This window comes from Ranitomeya variabilis, chromosome 5 (assembly GCF_051348905.1).
Source record: "Ranitomeya variabilis isolate aRanVar5 chromosome 5, aRanVar5.hap1, whole genome shotgun sequence".
In the NCBI taxonomy this organism is placed as follows: Eukaryota; Metazoa; Chordata; class Amphibia; order Anura; family Dendrobatidae; genus Ranitomeya; species Ranitomeya variabilis.
The window spans coordinates 123,759,521-123,785,204 of NC_135236.1; the positions used below are offsets into that span (position 1 = coordinate 123,759,521).

General features: G+C 41.0%; 1 protein-coding gene across 2 annotated transcripts in view; it reads right to left on the reverse strand.

The window, feature by feature from the left end:
- The window catches only part of ADAMTS7 (ADAM metallopeptidase with thrombospondin type 1 motif 7), a 155,045-nt gene that overhangs the window by 84,778 nt on the left and 44,583 nt on the right, over positions 1-25,684 (reverse strand). For both annotated transcript variants that reach the window (XM_077263192.1, XM_077263193.1), the window contains exons 9-11: positions 13,661-13,805; positions 13,364-13,456; positions 12,044-12,189 (exon numbers count right to left, since the gene is read on the reverse strand). In XM_077263192.1, coding sequence (XP_077119307.1) covers positions 12,044-12,189; positions 13,364-13,456; positions 13,661-13,805 — 384 coding nt within the window. The remainder of the gene's footprint in view (positions 1-12,043; positions 12,190-13,363; positions 13,457-13,660; positions 13,806-25,684) is intronic.

Here is a 25,684-nt window from a genome sequence, read left to right on the forward strand (position 1 = left end):
ACAGCCCACGTCCCCATAGAATGTAATGCAGCCCCCCATAGTATATAACACAGCCTCCTCCATAGAATATAATATACCCCCACAATAGTATATAACACAGCCACATAGTATATAACATGGCCTCCCCATAGAATATACGGTAATATACCCCCATAGTATATAGTAAAGCACGCATAGTATATAGCACAACCTGCATAGTATATACAAAGTCCGCATAGTATATAGCACAACCCGCATAGTATATAGAAAAGCCTGTACAGCATATAGCACAACCCGCATAGTAAATAGCACAACCTGCATAGTATATAGCACAACCTGCATAGCAGATAACACAGCCCACATAGTAGTATATAGCACAGCCCACAGTAGTATATAGCACAGCCCACACGGTAGTATATAGCACAGCCCACATAGTAGTATACAGCACAGCCCACATAGTAGTATATAGTACAGCCCACATAGTAGTATATAGCACAGCCCACATAGTAGTATATAGCACAGCTCACATAGTAGTATACAGCACAGCCCACACAGTAGTATATAGCACAGCCCACATAGTAGTATACAGCACAGCCCACACAGTAGTATACCGCACACCCCAAACAGTAGTATACAGCACAGCCCACACAGTAGTATATAGCACTGCCCACACAGTAGTATATAGCACAGCCCACATAGTAGTATATAGCACAGCCCACATAGTAGTATATAGCACAGGCCACACAGTAGTATATAGCACAGCCCACATAGTAGTGTATAGCACAGCCCACATAGTAGTATACAGCACAGCCCGCATCTCTCCTCCCCCCCCCCCCCGAGAATGGCCCCACAGTCCAGTAAAAAAAAACTACACACACTCCTCACCTCCCCTCGTGCCCGCGTTGCTCCCTGCTCCTGTCTCAGCGGTTGCCGCTGTACTGCCTGGGACACAGTGAGTGCGCGCGCACCCACAGTGTCAGAGGCAGAGCAGGGAATGATGGGAGAGGGAGCGTTAGCAGACGCTCTCTCCTCCATCATTGCATTCAACTGTACCGGCGTCATAGACGGCGCGCAGCAGCCCACTACTGGCACCGGCCCTTCTGGCATTTGCCAGAACAGCCCGATGGGCAGTCCGGCCCTGTCTCCGAGTTTTTCTAACTGCTCGGAGATTTAGTTTTCATCGCGGTAGCTGAATGATTTACAGCTATTAGCCAGCATGATTACATGCGGGGATTCCCTAGCAACCAGGCTCGCCCACATGTACTCAGCCTGGCTAGTAGCTGTAAATCATTCAGCTGCGGCGATGAAAACTAAATCTCCTAGCAGTTACAAATACTCGGAGACCACCCGAGCGTGCTCAGGAAAACCCGAGCAACGAATACACTCGCTCATCACTACTCGCAAGGCTATCAGCATGAGATGGATGTATAGAAGACCCCCACAAATTTCACACTGGGTCAATATGGTAAATGCTGTAGCTTCCTATGAGAGGGTGGTATATAAAAACAGACTTTGTCCTCAAAATTTTGATAAGGTATGGAAATCTTGGTTTGATTCTCCTTTGATTCACATTAGTCCTCAGAAGACAAGGAGTATTCTCTCATGATAAAATATGTGATTTTTGGTGTCTAACGTGTGTATTATGGACATTTTTTTTATTTGTGACATTTTTTTCCCAAAAACACAGTACAGGTCCTTCTCAAAAAATTAGCATATAGTGTTAAATTTCATTATTTACCATAATGTAATGATTACAATTAAACTTTCATATATTATAGATTCATTATCCACCAACTGAAATTTGTCAGGTCTTTTATTGTTTTAATACTGATGATTTTGGCATACAACTCCTGATAACCCAAAAAACCTGTCTCAATAAATTAGCATATTTCACCCGTCCAATCAAATAAAAGTGTTTTTTAATAACAAACAAAAAATCAATCAAATAATAATGTTCAGTTATGCACTCAATACTTGGTCGGGAATCCTTTGGCAGAAATGACTGCTTCAATGCGGCGTGGCATGGAGGCAATCAGCCTGTGACACTGCTGAGATGTTATGGAGGCCCAAGATGCTTCAATAGCGGCCTTAAGCTCATCCAGAGTGTTGGGTCTTGCGTCTCTCAACTTTCTCTTCACAATATCCCACAGATTCTCTATGGGGTTCAGGTCAGGAGAGTTGGCAGGCCAATTGAGCACAGTAATACCATGGTCAGTAAACCATTTACCAGTGGTTTTGGCACTGTGAGCAGGTGCCAGGTCGTGCTGAAAAATGAAATCTTCATCTCCGTAAAGCATTTCAGCCGATGGAAGCATAAAGTGCTCCAAAATCTCCTGATAGCTAGCTGCATTGACCCTGCCCTTGATAAAACACAGTGGACCAACACCAGCAGCTGACATGGCACCCCACACCATCACTGACTGTGGGTACTTGACACTGGACTTCAGGCATTTTGGCATTTCCTTCTCCCCAGTCTTCCTCCAGACTCTGGCACCTTGATTTCCGAATGACATGCAAAATTTGCTTTCATCAGAAAAAAGAACTTGGGACCACTTAGCAACAGTCCAGTGCTGCTTCTCTGTAGCCCAGGTCAGGCGCTTCTGCCGCTGTTTATGGTTCAAAAGTGGCTTTACCTGGGGACTGCGGCACCTGTAGCCCATTTCCTGCACACGCCTGTGCACGGTGGCTCTGGATGTTTCCACACCAGACTCAGTCCACTGCTTCCTCAGGTTCCCCAAGGTCTGGAATCGGTCCTTCTCCACAATCTTCCTCAGGGTCCGGTCACCTCTTCTCGTTGTACAGCGTTTTCTGCCACATTGTTTCCTTCCAACAGACTTACCATTGAGGTGCCTTGATACAGCACTCTGGGAACAGCCTATTTGTTGAGAAATTTCTTTCTGGGTCTTACCCTCTTGCTTGAGGGTGTCAATGATGGCCTTCTTGACATCTGTCAGGTCGCTAGTCTTACCCATGATGGGGGTTTTGAGTAATGAACCAGGCAGGGAGTTTTTAAAAGCCTCAGGTATCTTTTGCATGTGTTTAGAGTTAATTAGTTGATTCAGAAGATTAGGGTAATAGGTCGTTTAGAGAACCTTTTCTTGATATGCTAATTTATTGAGACAGGTTTTTTGGGTTATCAGGAGTTGTATGCCAAAATCATCAGTATTAAAACAATAAAAGACCTGACAAATTTCAGTTGGTGGATAATGAATCTATAATATATGAAAGTTTAATTGTAATCATTACATTATGGTAAATAATGAAATTTAACACTATATGCTAATTTTTTGAGAAGGACCTGTATGCTCGGCACTTGGAATTTACTCAGCCTTTTTTTTATAGCACTTGAAACATGCCAGAAAAAAAAACATTACACATAAAGAAAAATGCTCATGAAAAAAGCTATGAAAAAAATGCTGTAAGTTCACTGCGTTTCTTACAAGCATTAAAAAAGCACACAAAAATGTACATGAGAGAGGCCTAAATGACTAGAAAATATATATATATTTTCATTCAGTGGCTGCTTTGCAGAAATCTTCATGTTTTCCTGTCCTTAGACTAAATAAAAAAATGCCATTACAGGCCAGAAATGAGTCATGGAATAATTTTCTTTCTAATCCTAAAGGAGAGATACACCCGATAAACAGTTTGTATGTAACAGTTTACAGAACATTTCTTAGTTTGTTCACTACCTGTCATTGGCACCATAAATAATAACAGCACATCACAGATCGGGGTCTACTCTGAAATAGCTTAGTCTATGAAGGTATTATCGAAAATATTCATGCCTCACATCTTACTGGGGCTCAAAATCTACAGCCACTTCTATATCACAGATGCTCCCATATGGGCACTATGTGTTAAAGGATCACTACAGGCTTCAGCAGTCATATATGTCACCACTGGAGCCAGAAGTAGAATGCCCGGATGGGGGGCACCAGAAAAATCTCAGCAAGAAAGAGATAGAAGGTGAGTTTACGGATTTTTTTTTATTTTACTTTTTAGATCAGCTGCTAGAATTTGCAGAAAAAACTCAAACAACAAAAACCAGAATCAGCTTCACTGTGGATTCTAGCTCAGATTTGCTCTGGGACAATCTGCAACAAATTTGTCCTGTATGATCTGTCCTTTAGTGCTGTGTCTTCTTTACTGTATTTCCTTGCACAATATTTCCTTGCACAATGGCGCCACGTTCATTCAAGAATGATCTTTTCCTTACAGAGGAAACTTTATAAGGAGGCCAGCTTTAAATCTGTACTGTGCCTACCAAAGGGTGCTTTCACATTGCGTTTCTGAACCCCTCACAAAACGGGATTCGATCATTCGAGGTGACGAAAACTAAATCTCCGAACACTAACAAATACTCAGTGGTCACCGGAGCGTGCTCGGGGAAAACCCAACCCGAGCAACGAGTACACTCGCTCATCACTAGTTGTGAGTTCTGCAATAAACACTAAAAACGATGTCATAAATGGTGAAGAAAAATACAAATTATAGGGAGCACTAATCTTGGTCACACCTGAAAAAATAGGAGACAAAAAATATCATAAACCAGGCTAGGACTACGTAAGGAACAGTCTATCAGTGAGTCACATCATGGCCTTAATATCCTGGGAACAGCTCGCATGGCTGGGAGAATAAATCTTATATCACAGATTTAATTCACCCTAATTGTGTGCAGATGTTCAGGGCTATAGTCCTATATCTGGGATCATATTTTCTATTACTTAGAATTACATTTCTGACCAATTAACTGAAATCCTTCATTTCCCATCATTCTGAGACACAAAAACCACTTCCTCTGGAGACTGAATCTCATGTCGCAGAATTCTACATCTATGGTATAGATGATTATGTTCGGTCACACTGTGTGGCCTCTGCACTAACTCTTAGTGATTGCTCTGATTGTAACATTTTTTATTATATATGGCATATTTTTAGGGTCCCTATATATTAATGCATCTGCTTATTCATTTTAACATTTAAGGGTTTTATTGTGCGTAGAATCGTAGATACTGCACTTTTTATGGTCGCAACTATTGATAACTGCCATAATTGTAGAAAAAAAAGGACACAGACCTCACATCTAAAAATCATACATTGATCTAATGACTTAAGAGAGAAAAGACTCCACACAGGGTTGGACTGGCCCACCTGAGAACCGGAGAATCCTCCGGTGGGCCCTGGCTTCTCCTTCAGGAGAGTTCATAGTGCAAACCTTGCAGTTGCTAAGGGGCTCTTCAGTGGGGGAGAAAGGTGGGCCCTCAGAATCAAATCCTCTGGTGGGCTCAATGTTCTTCAGTCTGACACTGACTCCACATATATTAATATAAGCCATTATCTACCTTCCCCACATGACGTAGTGCCCTTCCCTCATGCTACTGATTGGTACTGCACCCTCCTCTTGTTTCTTTTCTAAGTACATTGATCTAGATCGCTAGACACAAATTTACAAGACTGAACATGAGGTTCTTAGTTTAAGATTCTGATCAGGCTGTGTAAAGCCCACGACCACGCCACGGCAAACCTCTCAGTGGGTCCATAATCTAAAAGGAGCAGCACCTATGCTGTAGTGCAAAAGGCCCCATGACTCCAGGACACATCACCCCACAGGCCCAGCACCTCAGCAGTAACGGCTGCCACACAGCACCAAAACCAAGTGAATAGTGGTGCAAAAGACATGGGGTCACCCCCACCTCAAATGCAGTTATAAAACTATTTTACAATATACGGTTTCCTCCCACACTCCAAAAACATACTGATTTGGAATCTAGATTGTGAGCCCTAATGGTGACAGTGAGAATAATGTCTGTAAAGCGCTGTGGAATTAGTGGCTTTATATAAGTGAGCAAAATAACTAGAATACTATAGCAGAGCAACCTATGATCCATAAACTGTGCTCCCCTACGTCTGACAATTTGTAATAAACAGCAGACATTCAGGAGACCTGCACATGTCATATAGGTCTGATATAGTATTGTATGGCTGCTTTCACTAGTGAACAGTGTGAAGACCACCACAGAGTTTATAGCTGGATCCAGTGGTTTCTAGATACATTTTTTTCTTTGATGTCCTTGAACGTGTTGTTAGCTAAGGGCAAAAAAATGCTACCATTGCTTTCTATTAACTAAAGAAAAGTTTAAATTATATGGCAGAAAAGCATCTGTTGTGAGAATCAGACAGTCCACTTGATGGATGGTCTATTGCCAACATCTGGTTTTTCCCTGTTATCAAAGACAGCTTCAGGGCTCAATGTGAAGACTGCCTCCTCTCCAGTCATTTTTATACTTTCTGCCATCTGAACATCTGCAAAGGCTCATTTCTTGTCTAAAAAAAGATATAATACTACTGCTTCTGCGAGAAGGTCAGTAGGTCCGTATGATTCTGAGAAATCCGAGATCTATTCTGTTCTGGACTCCTGCATCTATTAACAAGAAGGAAACCCACTTGTTCTCATATTTCTCTAGATGATCATGCTCTGCTACATGTTCTCTGATGACGTGATTCGGATGGTCCACGTCAGGTGCTGTCACAATGCTGCTCGTCTGGAGATAATTCCACATCTGTCATGTTTCATGAGACACTTTGTAAGTGCCCCATATTGGAGGAGGGTCACTGACATTGCAGGCGTAAGTTTGTCCTAGCTCGGGAAACAACCAGACAGTTTAATGTGAAAAAACATTGAGAGGGATTCTCCATGAAAAATACTGTTCAAAATGCAGTAGGAGCATGTGAAAATAAGTGTATGAGCAATATACATTAAAAACATTGTGCGGTTTTGTAACTACACTACATGTTCATCTGTAATGGTGCCCCATGCTGTATCTCATCTGGCGCGGCCGGTAGTGTAGGTCCACCTTCAGCAGTCAACACATAAGCTTAGGAGTTTCTCAGCTTTGTCCATGTGTAGTAATTTGACATTGTGGAGGACGATACTATGTGGTAGTGAGAAGAAATCTACAACATGTTAAGTAGGTGTAACAAGTTGGAACAAGAGAGAAGAGAAAACCGTAACTGAGGTTACATGTGTGAGGATGATTTTCTCTGTAGGTCAAGGGAGGAAGACAGCGAGGATTCAGCTGCTACATGATCACATGGGATAAATTGCAAGGAGAGGCTAAAAGGATGAAAGAGGTCAAAATTAGTTCCAAAACCAACTCCCTCAAGAACTATAAGTTGGGAGTCAATCCTTGCCTTTGTGAAGGTATCAACTATCCACAATGGCTGTTTCTGCCTTCACCTCTTTCACTAACTGCATCACAATGACTTCTTCTGGTACTAGGAGGGAATTCTTGTCACCAATTACATCTTATAAGTATTACCCTTAGGCCGGGGTCACACTTGCTTGTGCAATGTGAGAAACTCGCACAAGTCTCTCGCATCAATACCTGGCACTCATGTATTTCTATGCAGCCGCACGCTCCGGTCTGAGTGCCGGCGGCAGTGCTGGGTATTGATGCGAGAGACTTGTGTGAGTTTCTCGCATTGCACACACAAGTGTGACCTCAGCCTTAGACTCCAGCCACAAGAATGCCGGAGCATGGCATCCCCACCCACTTTGTTCTTATGAGTTACAGCGGCATGTGAAAGTTTGGGCCTCCCTGGTCAAAATGACTGTTATTGTGAACAATTAAGCAAGTTAAAGATGACATCTCTAAAAAGCCCTAAAGTTAAAGATAACACATTTCCTTTATATTTTAGGCAAATAATAAATATAAATAAATATATATATATATATACACTCACTGGCCACTTTATTAGGTACACCTGTCCAACTTCTTGTTAACACTTAATTTCTAATCAGCCAATCACATGGCGGCAACTCAGTGCATTTAGGCATGTAGACATGGTCAAGACAATCTCCTGCAGTTCAAACCGAGCATCAGTATGGGGAAGAAAGGTGATTTGAGTGCCTTTGAACGTGGCATGGTTGTTGGTGCCAGAAGGGCTGGTCTGAGTATTTCAGAAACTGCTGATCTACTGGGATTTTCACGCACAACCATCTCTAGGGTTTACAGAGAATGGTCCGAAAAAGAAAAAAAATCCAGTGAGCGGCAGTTCTGTGGGCGGAAATGCCTTGTTGATGCCAGAGGTCAGAGGAGAATGGGCAGACTGGTTCGAGCAGATAGAAAGGCAACAGTGACTCAAATCGCCACCCGTTACAACCAAGGTAGGCCTAAGAGCATCTCTGAACGCACAGTGCGTCGAACTTTGAGGCAGATGGGCTACAGCAGCAGAAGACCACACCGGGTACCACTCCTTTCAGCTAAGAACAGGAAACTGAGGCTACAATTTGTACAAGCTCATCGAAATTGGACAGTAGAAGATTGGAAAAACGTTGCTTGGTCTGATGAGTCTCGATTTCTGCTGCGACATTCGGATGGTAGGGTCAGAATTTGGCGTAAACAACATGAAAGCATGGATCCATCCTGCCTTGTATGGAGCATCTTTGGGATGTGCAGCCGACAAATCTGCGGCAACTGTGTGATGCCATCATGTCAATATGGACCAAAATCTCTGAGGAATGCTTCCAGCACCTTGTTGAATCTATGATACGAAGAATTGAGGCAGTTCTGAAGGCAAAAGGGGGTCCAACCCGTTACTAGCATGGTGTACCTAATAAAGTGGCCGGTGAGTGTATATATATATATATATATATATATATATATATATATATATATATATACTGTATTCATCTTTTATATTGTAAAATTTACAAGAAAAATGCGCTGATGCAAGAGGTTGGTTACCCTGCATGGTTAGTACCTAGTAGCACCCCCTTTTGAAAGTATCACAACTTTTAAATTCTTTGTTGTAGCCTTTCAATTCTTGTTTGAGGGATTTTCATCCATTTTTCCTTGGAAAATTCTTCCTGTGCTGTGAGATTCATGGGTTGTCTTGCATGCACTGCTATTTTGAGGTTTAGCCACAGATTTTCAATGATGTTCAGATCTGTGGACTGTGAGGGCCATTGTAAAACCTTCAGCTTGCGCCTTTTGAGGTAGTCGATTGTGGATTTTGACATGTGTTTAGGATCATACTCCATTTGTAGAAGCCATGCTCTTTTCAACTTCCACATTTTACAGATGGTGTTATGCTGGCATCAAGAATTTGTTGAAATTTCATTGAATCCATTATTCTACAAGTGACTGCACCATTTCCTATAGTATTCTTTGATTTAGATCCATAGGTGTAACTTAAATTTCCTGGGCCCCAATGTAAAATCCATAACAGGAATAAATAACTATTACTAGTAATGCAATCTATTGTCTTTTATTCTTTGATTTTTTTTTCTTGATGGAACGAATTAGGCTATGTGCACACGTTGCGGATTAGGCTTAGGAATTTCTGGTGCGGATTCTACCTCTCCTGGCAGAAAACGCACCTGCGGTTTTTTGTGCGGTTCCGCAGCGTTTTTTTGTGCGTTTTTGCTGCGGTTTTCTTGCGGATTTGCTGTGGTTTTTACCCCTGCAGTTTTCTATAATGGAATGGGTACAAAAACGCTGCAGATTCACAAAAAAAAAGTGACATGCTACTTCTTTTAAACCGCAGCGTTTCCGCGGCGGATTTTCCGCAAAGTGTGCACAGCATTTTTTTTTTCTCATTGATTTACATTGTACTGTAAATCAATTGCGGATCTGCAGCGTTTCTGCACTGCAAAAAATGCTGCAGAGAATTCGCAACGTGTGCACATACCCTAAAAGATTAATTAAGTTTAATTATCTCTGATCCTTGGACATAGCTTTGGAAATTGTAATAACATATTTATTGTTTGTATAGCGAGAATATGCCTCTGTCCTCGTAAAACTTTAGAGAACCTATTGAATTTCTCCATTTTTCTTGCAATGTTTTAGTAATTGCTGTCTTCTAAAACTTGGAAATACGGAAACTTTCCATTTTGCTTTCTAGGTCCAAAACCTATTGATTTCTAGATGGATGCTCCAACTGATACTGTGATCCTTAATTAAAATAACACATGTTCTCGAGACTAAGGAACAATGCAAATAACAGGCCAAGCAGCAAGAGCTCACCATCAACAGATGAAAGTAGAGATGGATGTTCCATTATCACATGTGATTTAACCACTAGATAGGAAGTGTCCACTACTTTACTAATAGGTCATTATTATAAACCTAAAATATAAATTCATGTCACATTGTGTCCAGAGGCTAAATTAATCAAACACTTGTATGAATCTACCATCTGTTAAGAATACCCCAGGGATGAAGATTAGCTGGTCTGTGCCTCTCATCTGCAGGACCAGGCACAGTCACAACCAAACGAATGTTGCTGGACCTGAGTGGGGTAGAATATTTGACTACAATATTTTCCGACAAGTCCTCCCACCTGCAGGAACGACCAGGTTCCAGCTGAAACCAGCAACGCGAAGGAAAGTATGAGCATTAGCTGATCGGTGCCTCTCATCTGCAGGACCAGGCACAGTCACAATTAAAATGAATGGTGCTGTGCCCGAGTAGAGTAGTAGAGTAGAAAAGGGACACATAGCTTCCTAGACCACCACATCCCTTCATTCAACTGATTGACAAGACAGCTATGAGTAGAACCCCCTTAGGCAAGGATAGACCATAAATATCATCATCTTAGAAAACAGCTGTAAATTGATATCTATGCAAGAAATGTAGAGTCCTGTATCAAAAAAATAGTGATTGGATTGCAATTAAAAAATTGTAAGAAATTAATCATACAGAATTATAGATCTGATTAACTAGAAAAAGATATATATATATATATATATATATATATATATATATATATATATATATATTGATTACTGTATTAAGAGTTATTACCAGATTTTGAGATTGTAAAAACTGCAAGGGACTCGTAAGAACAAGCAACTTAGCAAAGCAATTTACTCCTCTCCAGTCTCAAAAAAAGTGAATTTTAATTTTATTGTTCATGGCTCATTACCTAGGGGAACAGCCACGGCTATAGCCAAGCAGTGGTGGCCAAAGATTAACAGTGTTTACAAGCTCTTTCCCTGCTCTGATGTTGCCAGATCTTGGAGGGAAAGTGTTTGCTCCCAATCTGGCTAACTTCAGTGCAACTGTGATTCCGCGATGCTGCAGAGGGAAATCTGCCTCATATAGCAGCATCAGGAGTGCCCAACTCCAGCCTCTGGCCCAACAATGCCACCAGTAAATCAAGCAGAGGCTGGGGAGAGATGCACTCCTGAAAACCCACCATGGATCAAACCCATTAAACCACACTGTAAAATTATAAGGAGAAAAATTACTAATAGACCGCAAATGATAAAAAAAAACCTGGATTTAATGCAATTGCTTAACATAAAGTGGTTCCATGGTGGAGATTATTTTGAAACAAAGAATCCTCTAATGACAACTTTCCAACTACCAAAATTAAAGTTTGCTGGCCGCTATGTAGCAGTAAAAGGAAAACTCTTTGATATCATAGAAGCAAGAGCCAATTAAAATTTTCATTGTCAGATTTGAATTCAAGAGGTCAAAATCATTAATGAATGGCTCATTTCATTACTGAACCTGACAACTTTTGAAAGCGTAATCCGAGTGCACCACGATTTAGGTCAAGAGAGTCTGATTCCAGCGATGTGTCACTTACTGGCTTGTATTTTGCTATTTCAATACAATCAGTGTTTTAACAGCAGGAGATTATCACTACAGGACAACTGACCTCGTGCCTTCTGGTCCAACCGCACCCCAGCACCGATTAGCAGCTTACTGTCACTATACAATGTACACAGAGAGTGGTGGTGTGGATGAGATTATACACAACCTCAACATCTGAGCTCTTCTTGATCTGCAACAGAGAAAACTGTGACTCTACCATAACTGCTGCACCCAGTACTAAGTGACACATCATTGGAATCAGTGTCTCTGTCCCTACATCGTTCTGCTATCGGATTACAGTTCCACCTTCACATCGATTAGGCTTCATTACGTGTCCTTACACTAGATAATTCCCAAAGTAATTCTCTATATTTTGACCACAACTCCATCTCTCTTTAACAAAACTAACACTGTCAGAGGCCATTGATATTGACACTGTGCAGGTGTTTACATACGATGGATTGCTGCAGTGCCGCTCTGCACTCTGTACGCCAGCTCCACAGCTTCTCGTACAGGCTGACCATGAACTCCACGATCCCCAGGCTCCATCCACAGCAGATAGGTGTTGTCCAACTGGGATACAATCACCACCAAAGCACCACTGCAAAGGGACAGAAAAAAAAAACGTATCAAAAACAGTCACCTCACCATCTGCCAACCACACGTTAACCCCATCATGAGTGGACAATTTTATATTTTTGCACTTTGATTTTTTTTACTCCTCTTCTTTCATAACCTAGATACAGTTTAGATTACAGTATATTTCATAGATTTTTTTTGCCGTATAACATTTACAATTGTATAAGAAATGATTGGATATCACAATACATTTTCTTTGCAGAAAGCTCCTTGGTACGCACCTTCTGCAAAAAAATGTTTAATTCTCCTGTTTTGGGAAGATGTTTCCAAATAAACAAATGTTTAGTCCAGGATTTATACTGTATAACATCTAAGTAAACTAGTAATTGCCAACCTCCCGTAACATCTAAAAACTATCCCATGTGTACCGTGAAGGTGACAGCTCTGTCTAATCGGCAGAGGCACAACCATAAGGCTCAGGTCACACCACCGTATTTTCTGTCATCCGAGATAATCGGGCTGATATTGCTAATTACATAGATATTGCTAGTTTCATCAGAGTTTGAACATAATGTGATAATGTGATACGATTTTCTTGAATGTGGAGATGATGGGAAAAAAAAAGTCTCCATTTTGTCACTCGATTAACATCCAATGTTTTCCACGGACTCATTGACTTGCATGGCCGAGTGGGATCCAAGTATCAGATTGAAATCGAATATGATGCGATTTTTTTTGTGGGACAGACTCTGTCCGAGGAAAAAGATCGGATATGTGCTGCCCCACAGAATAACATTGGTCTGAGTGCGACCCAATGTTTTGTTGGATTGTACTCGGACCGGAAATGCGGCCGCCTACACGACCCCTAAGGCATGCAGAGGTTGTGGTCTCACCAATCCCTGGAGCTTGAGGAAGCCAAAGGGTCTCTCTGAGGAGACAAAGGGTCTCTCTGAGGAGACATAAATGATAAATGAAATGTAATAAATGGACTACTCTGCAACGAAGTTTGCAACAGGGCCCAAGAGCTTTAAAAGACACCTCCACTACTGGTGAACCCTAAGCAGGTTCCAAGAATGTTCCACCAAGCCTTAGCTTAGAATCACTTTTATAGAGTATAGTCTCCCCACCCTCTACACTCTCTCAGCTCTATGAAATATTCTGAACCCAACGTCTGATTTCATGAGTTCACATTATACCTTATTATCACCACAGGTGGTTCCATCCACGGCAGCATCTAGTTTGGAGTGACACGTTGTTCCCACAGAGCACCAGAGTGAGTTACACACGTTCTGTAACAGTGGCACATAGACAATAAGCATGAAGAGACCATTGATAGACAATTATACTGTAATTGATGGAGGTATTTAGATCCAACTATACTAAAACCCCTTCCTGGTGAAGTAGGTCATATTCATGAAATGTATAAGTGAGAGTTCATTAAACTGTTATATACCCACATCAACATTTTTGCTGACTATGAACAACTAACTTACATCAATGTCTTTGCAGAAGGTAGAAGCAGATCCATATTGTAAGCGGCACTGATGACCTACATCGTACAAGACCCCTGGGGGCACAGAAGGGAAATCCAGCAACTCTTTACTGGGTGGATCATCCAAGCAAAGACCCCATCCACGGCTACAGAAATAAAGTCAGACAGAAAACATAACAGAAGACATAAATACAGGAGGACATATTATATAGTACTGTAGACCTCTTGATCTAATGTAGCTAGAGGGTTATTCCACCCCGCTTTTCAATTATCTCTAGTCAAAATTAAATAAATATTTAAACTAATGGATGATTGTGAATTAATGATACCATCAATGGAATGTAACTCCCCAACACCAACTGCACTCATGTAGCCCCACATATGGAAAGGACAATTCCACCATGTTTCGCTGTAGGCACCATGCATGTAGAAAATTTATTTAGAATAATGTATGGTGCCTACAGTCAAACAAGGTGGTGGCAGCGTCCTTATGTGGGGCTGCATGAGTGCTGCTGGTGTCGGAAAACTACATTTCATTGGTGCTATCATGACTTCACACATGTATTACTAAATATATTGAAAGAGAAGATGCTCCCATCACTCTGTGACCTTGGTAGATGTGCACTTTTCCAACATGACAATGATCCAAAATACATATCTGTTGCATTTCTGAAGAACAGGGTGAAAGTGATTCAGTAGCCAAGTGTCTGCTAATCTGAACCCTCAAGGGGAGGTCCCTTGAGAAAGCCATGGCGAAACACGCATCGGGGTTGCCTGGGGCACTCCAATTCACTCAGACATAGGTAAGTGGCAGTCTGCATCATTGTCATATAATAGTGACTATTCAGTGATAATCATGCAGCCACACATAGGATTTAAATAGACACGTGATTTTTCTATGGCACTTTATTTTTATGCACAAGCACTTTTTCTACATCCAGGTTTATTTAGGAAGTGGGTACTTGATGACATGTATCCACACTGGGTGTCCTCTCTCCCTGTCTGTACTTATGGTGTGCCCCCGCTGTTTTGGTTGTTTTCCTCCTTGCTACCCATTTGACTTCTGTAATATCTGTATTTGATATTTTATGATGATGTAAAAATAAAATTTGTTTGCTTTTATCTTCCTTTGTGGTTACTCTATGTTCTCTCTGTGTTGATATATATATATATATATATATATATATATATATATATATATATATATATATATATATATGAACAACATAAGGGAAATAAGCAAATTTGACATAATTTCACACTAAAACCCAAAAATGGACCAAACAAAGTTTTGGACACTCTCAATTCAATATTTGGTTGCACAATCTTTGGGATAAATAACAGCAATCAATTGCTTCCTATAACCACAGACAAAGGAAGAAGTTGACTCAATCTTTGCATTATGTGTCTGTATGTGCCACACTAACCATGGAGAACAGAAAGAGAAGAGAACTGTGTGAGGACTTGAGAACCAATATTGTTGAAAAATATCAACAATCTCCAGGTTACAAGTCCATCTCCAGAGATCTTTATGCTCATTTGTCCGTGGTGCGCAACATAATCAAGAAGTTTACAACCCTTGGCAATGTAGGAAATTTGCCAGGATGTGGATGCCAGAGAAAAATTGATTAAAGGTTGCAATGCAGGATAGTCCGGATGGTGGATAACCAGCCCCAATCAAGTACCAAAGAAATTCAAGTTGTCCTGCAGGCTCAGGATGAATAAGTGTCGGCGCAAACTATCTGTCAATATTTGAATGAAATTAAACGCTATGGAAGGAGACCCAGGAAGACCCCACTGCTGACAAAGAGACATAAAAAAACTAGACTGCAGTTTGCCAAAATGTACGTGAGTAAGCCAAAATCTTTCTTATGTCTTGTGGATGAGACCAAGATAGAGTGTTTCGGTAAAGCTCATCATTCTACTGTTTACCGAAAACAGATTGAGGCCTACAAAGAAAAGAACACAGTACCTACAGTCAAATATAGTGGAGGTTCAGCGATGTTTTGGTGTTGTTTTGCTGCCTCTGGCACTGGGTGCCTTGATTGTGTGCAAGGCATCATGAAATGTGAAGATTACCTAAGGATTTTAGGTCGCAATGTAGTTCCCAGCATCTGAAAGATGGGTTTGCGAGCAAAGGTCGTAGGTCTTCCAGCAGGACAATGACTCTAAACATACTTCAAGAAGCACCTAGAAATGAATTGAAACAAAGCGATGGAGAGTTCTTAAGTGGCCTGCAATGAGTCCGGATCTAAATCCCAATGAACACCTGTGGCGAGATCTTTGGGAGAAGGCACCTTTCAAATATGAGAGACCTGGAGCAGTTTGCAGAAGAAGAGAAGGTCCAAAATTCCAGTTGAGAGGTGTAAGAAGCTTGTTGACGGTTATAGGAAGCGATTGATTGCAGTTATATATTCCAAAAGGTGTGCAACCAAATATTAGGTTGAGGGTGCCAACAATTTTGTCCAGCCCATTTTTGGAGTTGTGTGTGAAATTATGTTCAATTTGCCTTTTTTCCAGTATTTTTTTGTGTTGTTTCAATACACACAAAGGAAATAAAACATATGTATAACAAAACATTTGTAAGTGCAATAATTTTCTAGGAGAAGTACTTAAATTTCTGGAATAATTTCAAGGGTGACAACATTTTTGGCCATTACTGTGTATGTGGATATATATATATATATATATATATATATATATATATATATATATATATATATATATATATATATATATATATATATATATATTACTGTGTATGTGGATATATGTATATATAGATATACGCGATCGCTCAGTCAGCATAAATGAATACACCCCCTTTAAGATTTTAATCATATACGGTATATATGTATATACAGAGGGTAAAATAAGTATTGAACATGTCACCAATTTTCTACATAAATATATTTCTAATGGTGCTATTGATATGAAATTCTCACCAGATGTTGGAAACAACTTATCCAATGCACACAGGCAAAGAAATCAGGCCATAGATGTCCATAAATGAAGTTATGTGTAATAATGAGAAATTACACAGGGAAAAGTATTGAACACTGTGACAGGGTCACTGGTGCTGTTTGTGAGGGGAGATATGTATCACGAATATTGCTTTCTTCTGAGATCTAAAACCCATAAGTTTCTCTCCAGCATTCTATGTACTGAGGGGGGTTAAACCAGTCGGTACAAGGGTCTGGGTTTTTGGTGAGTAGGTGAGAGATGGGCGGGATGCCTACTCACCATATCTCCACCTCAAGGGTGTGGTTGGCAGAGTTACATGTCCAGGGATTGTATTTTTCTCTGTTTGTTTGGAGGAAGGAAGTCTTCAGATGCAAGCTGAGGAGTTGAGGTGTGTTGCATCCCAGAGGGCTGGAGCCATACTGGACAGGACTGTTTGTATGGATTTTTTATTTTCATTTGTGCCAGGGAGGCTGTTTTTGTGTTATTACTTTGCTTTGTGGCTTATGAAGCAATAAACCACCCAGAGACTTGAATACCAAATGTTCCCGTGTCTACCTTGGGCAGCAGCTGAGTGAGCCTATCTGCCACAACACGCTTACGGAAATGAATTTAATACTTCGTACAGAAGTCTTTGTTGGTAATGACATTTTCAAGACACGTCCTGTATGTAGAAACTAGTCGCATGCATTGCTCAGGTGTGATTTTGGCCCATTCTTCCACACAAACACTCTTCAAATCCTGAAGGTTCTGTAGACTCCTTATTTGAACTTTGTCCTGACCATTTTGGGGGCTTATGTGAAATCATGTCCAATTTGCTTTTTTTTTCCTTATTATTTTTTGTGCTGTTCCACGATACACACAAAGGAAATAAAAGTGTATAACAAATCATGTGTAATTGCAATTATTTTCTGGGAGAAATACTTAATTTTCTGCAACAATTTCAAGGGTGCTAGCACATTTTTGGCCATGACTGATTATATATACAGTGTGTGTGTGTGTGTATATATATATGTATATATATATATATATATATATATATATATATATATATATATATATATAATCGATACACAACACAATTGCAGGATTAAAATCTATTAGGTGCAAACAATCTACAAGCCTTTATCTCAGCAAGCAAATTGAAAAATGGCTGATGAGCAGCTGCACAGGGCAGAAGATTAACCCCTCGATATCTTGACCCAGCGTGCGGGGTGCCTGTTCTATCATGGTGATCTTCTATTTTTCCAGGCCATATTTCAGTTATCTCTGATTGTGATGTGGCAGGAAGTGGCTGATCTTCTTGTTTGTGTTTGGAACTTTAGAGGAAGCAAGTAAGGGGGAGGAAGAGAGGAGAAAAGCAGGGGCAGCTATTGTCTGGATGGTTTTCAGGGGTGCGTAGGCTGTTCACAAAAGATTTCTATCCATGTAAATAAAGTGAGATACAATTAAAAGTCCAATGGCTGGAAATAATCAGAAAGTAGCTGAATGTTCTTCCGTTCACATCCCACATCCATAACTTTATTTGCAATCTGGTACATTTTTATTTGCAATGTGACATGTCATGTACAATAGAAATATATCTGCAGCTGTGAATGTCCTAATAATAATCGTAGTCATCACATGGAGTCATAACTGCCTGCTGAACAGGCACATTTTATATAGACAGAGGACTTACATGAGTCTCGAGGGTTCTGAACTTGAGAACATGTTGGTCCTAACTTTATAATTTGTAAAGTTGAAAAATGGACAATGCGTATTATGCGGCCAGTGGACTGAGAAGAATTAGCTTAGCTCAGTTTTTGACAACACAAATTACAACTTTTTACAATGGCGCCAAAACTCAGATTTTGAGGTACTGTCATGTAAATTGTTTCCATCGCATTCATCCACCTTTTCAATTTTTTCTGCCTGGATTCTGCCTCATCAGATGGTCAAGGAATGAGAAGTCCTTGATTTCAACATAAATGTGGATTCCAGAGATGGGAAATAAATTGTGATCAACTGACCATCTAATATATATGGTGGTCTTCCAATTTTCCCTGAAAAAATATGATCTTTAGGACCCTGACCCGTTTGTTCTGAAGGAAGGATGAGCTGCTGCTCAATATATCTGACAGTGACTTACTCCACTCTCCCCATTCACAACATATACTGTACACACGTGGGGAGATAGATGTTCAATCAACAGATAGATACCTAAGGTGTATGGTACTCGTGGACACAGATAGGAAAGGGCCCCTGTATAAGAACAGAACATGGGCCCTTTGCAGTCCAATATTTCATCATGATGCATATTTATGCTTTGGACTTTTAAGTGTCCCCCTTACCTCCAGAAACCACCGGAGACTAGATGGAGGTGGACATGACTTGGGGATGGGTGGACCGAGAACTCCTGCAGCTTTTGTTTGTATTGCGGTGTAGATTTTAAACAAGAGTGTTGTTGCTTTAAGAGGAAGTTTAGATGTTTGTGCCTGGTGTATTACTGTGAGGAGGGTGGGGCTTATATAGGGGAGGCAACTCTGGCTCTCCCTCTCTCTCTCACAGGATGGACAGGAGGAAACATGTCTGCAGTTTCAGGGAGTATAATACTGGGGTTATCACCTCACATTATAGCTGATAGGAGTACATTCACCTCACACATCATGTATTAGTGTAGTGTCTGCTTCTACATCATATATGGGATCAATTTTACCTCAGAAATTCATGTAGCCGCCATGTTCCCTCATGTGTACCTCCCTGCAGACATGTCTGATATACTACTCCACATTCATCATGTATTAGTGTAGTCTCAGCTCTTACATCTTATTTGGGAGCAATATTACCTGAGAGATTCATGTAGCTGCCATGTTCCTTCATGGGTCTGTTACAAGCTGCCTCACACACTGCAGAGACAGCTCCTGTGTGACCTCCTTACAGACATGGCTGCTGTATCACATTTCTGCTGTATTATACAGAGTCTTCATGAGTTTGGGGTATCTGTGTGATGGGTCAGAGGATTGACACATACAGTGTCTGCTATTGCTAGCGCGGAACTGGGCAGTTACAGGGACTAGTCACTGGTGAGAGGGAGCAGTAATGGGATGGTGTATATATATACACCATATATATATGAGGGTAAGAGGCTGCACTTCATGTCTGTGCATTGCATGCTGCTGTGTTCTGATTCCCCCCCTTCCCATTTATGGAGTCTGGTGACCTGTATGTAACCTCATCTCTGTACAATACAGTCTGATGATGCTGGGTGTACAGATCCAGTGTGACAGGTTACTCTCACTATATATATGTGATATAAGAGTAAAGGCTCCATCTCTGTGCAGCATGCTTATCATGTATACAGACTTTGAGTACATGTTAGATCCTGGGTCTCCAGGTTACTTTCCTTGCTGCACATATGATTTGTGCATGACTTCCAAATCCGTGCTTTATTTCTGGAGATATGGCAGCCTTTAGTCCTATTATGTTGCATGCTGTCCTGCCTGATATATCCACCCCCCTTTTTCTATATATCTAAGATGGTGGATAGCACAAGCTTGAGTGCATTACCTGGAGCCTTACTATATATATATTATCAGGTGTCAATAAATATTCAGGGAGTAATTCAGCACATGGCGTGGTGGTGAGTGGGGCACTAATAATGCAGCATATGGCAGGCAGTGAGTGGACATAGCTCAGCACATGGCGGAGGCAGTGAGTGGGCACTAATAGCTCAGCACATGGCGGGGGCAGTGAGTGGGCACTAATAACTCAGCACATGGCGGGCAGTGAGTGGGCACTCCTAGTGTGATGCTGCACCTTGCTCTGGAGAACACATCATGGGCCCAGTTTTCAGCCCTGTCTATTGTATGTAGGTGGTGTGACTGACTGGGGACACAGACCTTGCAGTTTTCTGCACGTACACTTATGGCTGCATGCAGCTTATACTAGACCTACATATTATATTTTCTTACGATATATGTGCAGCTGGTGGTTAGAGAGCCTGTCTGTAACTGCTGTAGAGGAGCAGGCGGCTTATTTATTGTTACAGCATATAACACAGCATTGCCCATCATCGAATTTATCTGACCTTATGATGGGACATTTTCCAGTATCAACCTGTAATATACCTTGGTTGTAAACTTACATGGTGTTTTCATCTTCACTTCTCCCACATCTTGTGCAGTTGGGGGGGGGGGGTCCTTGAAGTTGGTTATAAATTGGTCTGGGGGATCCATTGGGATATGGATTCCTCTTTTTGGAATTTAATTTGGTTCTTGATCTGGTGAATGGTGGAGGGGATTTTCAGCAAGGGTTTGTTGAATCCTCAGGAAGTTCAAGTGAACATTGGAACCCTGTGGTTGTGGTGCTCCCGAGCTGGTGGGGTAACGGCTGGGAGTAATTGGTACATTTTATGTTCACTTTTTGTTTGGTAATCACCAGATCTTATGAGCTTCAAGGACTCCTCCCAGCATGTTAATGTTCTTTATGCTTTGATGTTTTATTGTATGCTGTTTTAATTATATTGTCCCCTTCATATATTTGCAGGAATGGTGTATACCCACCGAGTGCTTAATTTTATATTACCTAAGATGGTGGCTAGCACAGACTGAGTGGATTACCTGGAGCCGGGCAGTTGGGGGGGTCCTTGAAGTTGGTTGCAAATTGGTCTGGGGGATCCATTGGGATATGGATTCTTCCGTTTGGTATTAAATATGGTTCTGGATCTGGTGAAATGTGGAGGGGAGTTTCGGCAAGGGTTTTTCGGATCCTCAGGAAGTGCAAGTGAACATTGGAACCCTGTGGTTATGGTGCTCCCGAGCTGGTGGGGTAACGGCTGGGAGTAATTGTTGGTACATTTTATGTTCACTTTATGTTTGGTAATCGCCAGATCTTATGAGCTTCAAGGACTCCTCCCAGCGAGCTAAGGTTATTTATGCTTTGTTGGGTTATTGTATGTTTGTTTTAATAAAGGTATTAAAAAAAAAAAAAAAAAAAGCACTTATTTGTTTCTTTTTTAGTGGGTCCTTGAAGCTAATTATGATTTGGTCAGTAGGGGTAACCATCTCAGGTATGGACCCTCTGTTTAGGGGGGTATTCATCATAGTATGACCCTTTGTGTGGAGGAGAAAACATCTCGGGTATGACCCCTGGATGGAGGGGTGTACATCATAGTATGACCCCCTGGTATGGAGGGGTAGCCATCTTTGGTATGGCCCCCTGGTGTGGAGGAGTGACCATCACAGTATGGCCCCCTGGTCTCCAGAAGCATTTATATCCTACAAGACCCAGTTAGGGTAAAGTCCCTGTGGACATGGCAATCATATTCTACATGCCTACAAATTAAATTGGGTCCTATGAGCTAGGAACAATAGCTTAAAAAAAAAAAAAGGCATGCATTTCAATACAATCGTTAGCTTCAAGGACGCTCTCTTTTTTCATGTGACTTGAGAATGCAGAGGCACAGATTTTGACTGTTTATATTGACTAACTCTTGTTTCTTTCAAGGTTGTCCTCTGGACAATGCAGTAATCTGGGGAATTAAACTGAAGAGCAATGTACCTAATATGGGTGCCCTGGAGTCAGTGGGAGTGACTAAGGGAAAAGTAATAAAGTGCATCTCGATGCCCTTGAGCCAGTGGGAGCGGCTAAGGGTGAAGAAATCAAGCGCATTAACACGAAGGGCGATGTGCCTATTCCCAATGCCTTTGTCCCAGTTGGAGAGGGTTAATGGTATTTGTTATCAAATGCCTGTAAAGCAATTAACAATGGCGTGGCAAGGTTATTAATAATGCCTTTGTAGAATTTTCTGCTATAGGCTTATTTCATTTACTATGTCCGAATATTACAGAAATTGTTCAAATTATTTAATGATCGGTTATAATGTTGATATTATATTGTGTATGGCTTTTAATTTCTCCTTGTTTATAATATCTTTCTCTTTATATACACTCATCACTTTTTGGGTAGTAATAGTAAGTGGGTTTAAGAATTGGTTACTACACAGCCCAGCAACTGTATGTAATGGTGGTTTCTAGAACTAAAATTTGTGAATTAGTGAGTTATTAGAGCTGGCTACAATACATGCGGTATAATAGTTTTTGAGGCATGACAGATGTCATTATACAGGTAGTCAGACTGTGGCTACCCCCTTTATTATGGTTTAGTTTCTGCATTACCCATTATAGGATCCACATTGCAGCATGTTTAGCGGCTGTTATTTTGCTGTAGTTACCGTATTATTGATCATAATTTGGTAGTGTTGCATTGTTAAAATTAATCTGTAGTCCTGGAATTTTGTTACTTATATGCACAGTCTTTCCATAGCATGCAGAACTCGTTGATGACTTTATTAGGCATGGGTGATGGGGGTCGAGTCCATTCAAGGTGTCAAATGGCCTCGCTGGTGGCGGTTTAGGAGTCAGGTGGAAGTTGCAGACAAGTTAAGGTGGACTCATTTTAACTAATAGAGGATGTAAAACCTCATGGTGGTGAGCAGGCTCGGCTTTGGTGGCCAGCCTCAAGGACGTTGTAATGGTAACATCAATCAGGGGCGGGCACAGTGGTTAAGCACAGGAGTGAGGATAATAGGGTCATTGGTGCCCTGAAAGTTTACTGGCTCTGCTTGAATGGCAAGCCAGTGCGTGCCGCCCCTTTATGGCTGTCTGTCCTGGTGCTGTATGTCAGACAGATGGGGATATCGCAGTACTTGTGAATCCCAATGTACTAGCACTCCACCTGACTCCTACTGTGATTATTTAATCCTGTGATTTGAATAAAAGCTGTGGCCATTTTGACAACCAAAATAATGTGTTTGTGTATTTATTTTAGTACCTAGGTTTACAGTAGTTATGGTGGTTTTAAGAAGGAGTGGGGTCCATCCCATATCCAAAAGTCAAGAAACCACCGGAGACTAGATGGAGGTGGACATGACTTGGGGATGGGTGGACCGAGAACTCCTGCAGCTTTTGTTTGTATTGCGGTGTAGATTTTAAACAAGAGTGTTGTTGCTTTAAGAGGAAGTTTAGATGTTTGTGCCTGGTGTATTACTGTGAGGAGGGTGGGGCTTATATAGGGGAGGCAACTCTGGCTCTCCCTCTCTCTCTCACAGGATGGACAGGAGGAAACATTACCCGCCCTCCCGCCCTGTTTATAATCTTTAAACTTTTTAATTATTGCTTGTATAATGATAAATTTTTCATTGTATTTTTGAATTTGTCATTGTATATCTTGTACCATGTTCAATTGTATATTGGCTATAAAGAGTTATTATTTGTGGTAACCTTCTAAGCCCAAGGGAAGGGCAATCCTTCAGCCATGGTTCCCTGGAGGTTTCCTCCACAGGGGGTTTTTCCTCTCCTGAGCGCTGTAGGATGACTCTTTGTGAGTCGGGGGTTTGCCAAGTTTAGTCCCATTAATGCTTTTGCAGGGACTTCTAGTTTTTAAGTTTACAAAAATGATTTAATTATTTATAAAAAAAAAAAAAAAAAAAAAAAAAAAGGTGTCAAATGAGACTTGGAATATTTAACCCGTCACGGCTTTGTGGTTTAGGAGTCAGGTGGAAGTTGCAGACAAGTTAAGGTGGACTCATTTTAACTAATAGAGGATGTAAAACCTCATGGTGGTGAGCAGGCTCGGCTTTGGTGGCCAGCCTCAAGGACGTTGTAATGGTAACATCAATCAGGGGCGGGCACAGTGGTTAAGCACAGGAGTGAGGATAATAGGGTCATTGGTGCCCTGAAAGTTTACTGGCTCTGCTTGAATGGCAAGCCAGTGCGTGCCGCCCCTTTATGGCTGTCTGTCCTGGTGCTGTATGTCAGACAGATGGGGATATCGCAGTACTTGTGAATCCCAATGTACTAGCACTCCACCTGACTCCTACTGTGATTATTTAATCCTGTGATTTGAATAAAAGCTGTGGCCATTTTGACAACCAAAATAATGTGTTTGTGTATTTATTTTAGTACCTAGGTTTACAGTAGTTATGGTGGTTTTAAGAAGGAGTGGGGTCCATCCCATATCCAAAAGTCATGGGCCCCTGTGCAGTTGCACCAATGGTATGTCCGTCCCTGGTGTATGGCATCTGTTACAAGGGCCACAGGTTTGATCAAATATAACCAATTGAAAGTCAATCACATATTGTTGAGCTTTTCACCCTGCACCGACTAGAAGTGATTATATGAGATGAAGAAGTGACATAAATAATGATATAAAGTATCATCATTCAGAATAAATCTAATTTGTAAGAGTGACAGGCAATGTTTTATACATTAAGACAGAATGTATGACATTAAAAAGACAGCATGGATGACATGAAAAAGAGCATGGATGACATTAAAAAGACAGCATGGATGACATGAAAAAGACAGCATGGATGACATGAAAAAGACAGCATGGATGACATGAAAAAGAATAGCATGGATGACATTAAAAAGACAGCATGGATGACATGAAAAGACAGCATGGATGACATGAAAAAGACAGCATGGATGACATTAAAAATACAGCATGGATGACATGAAAAGACAGCATGGATGACATGAAAAAGACAGCATGGATGACATTTGTACACACTGCTTAGTACTGCATACAATCTAGTGAATGAGTATCACTCAATGTCTCCAATTTCTGTGCTTCGCTCAGTTACATAGAGAATGTCAGCAACCTTGTTAGTTAAATATTACACATATAGGAGACCCCTATCAGGTTAATGAACCACATGACTAGCAATACTAAGCATTGGTGTGTGAACCGTACCAGCAAGTAGAAGAAAAAATAATTAACCTTTATACTATAGCCCTTCACATTGGGAGGTACAACAAAATTATGTTCTGACTTGGTTTTATTTATACAAACGATTTCTTTGAATCTTTACTTCTTATATGCCTTCCTCGACAAAATAGAACATGTTGGATATAAAGTGTATATTGTAGCCTGCATGTTTGAGTCACAAAAACATTTCGGACAATTTAGGGTTCTGTGCAATAGAGCTAGAGGGCTTATTCTGTATTTAGTTGTGTCTATTATCCAGGATAGCATGTAGAAAAGCTGCGGAGACGTGTTTCTCAACGCAAGCAATGAATAGCCA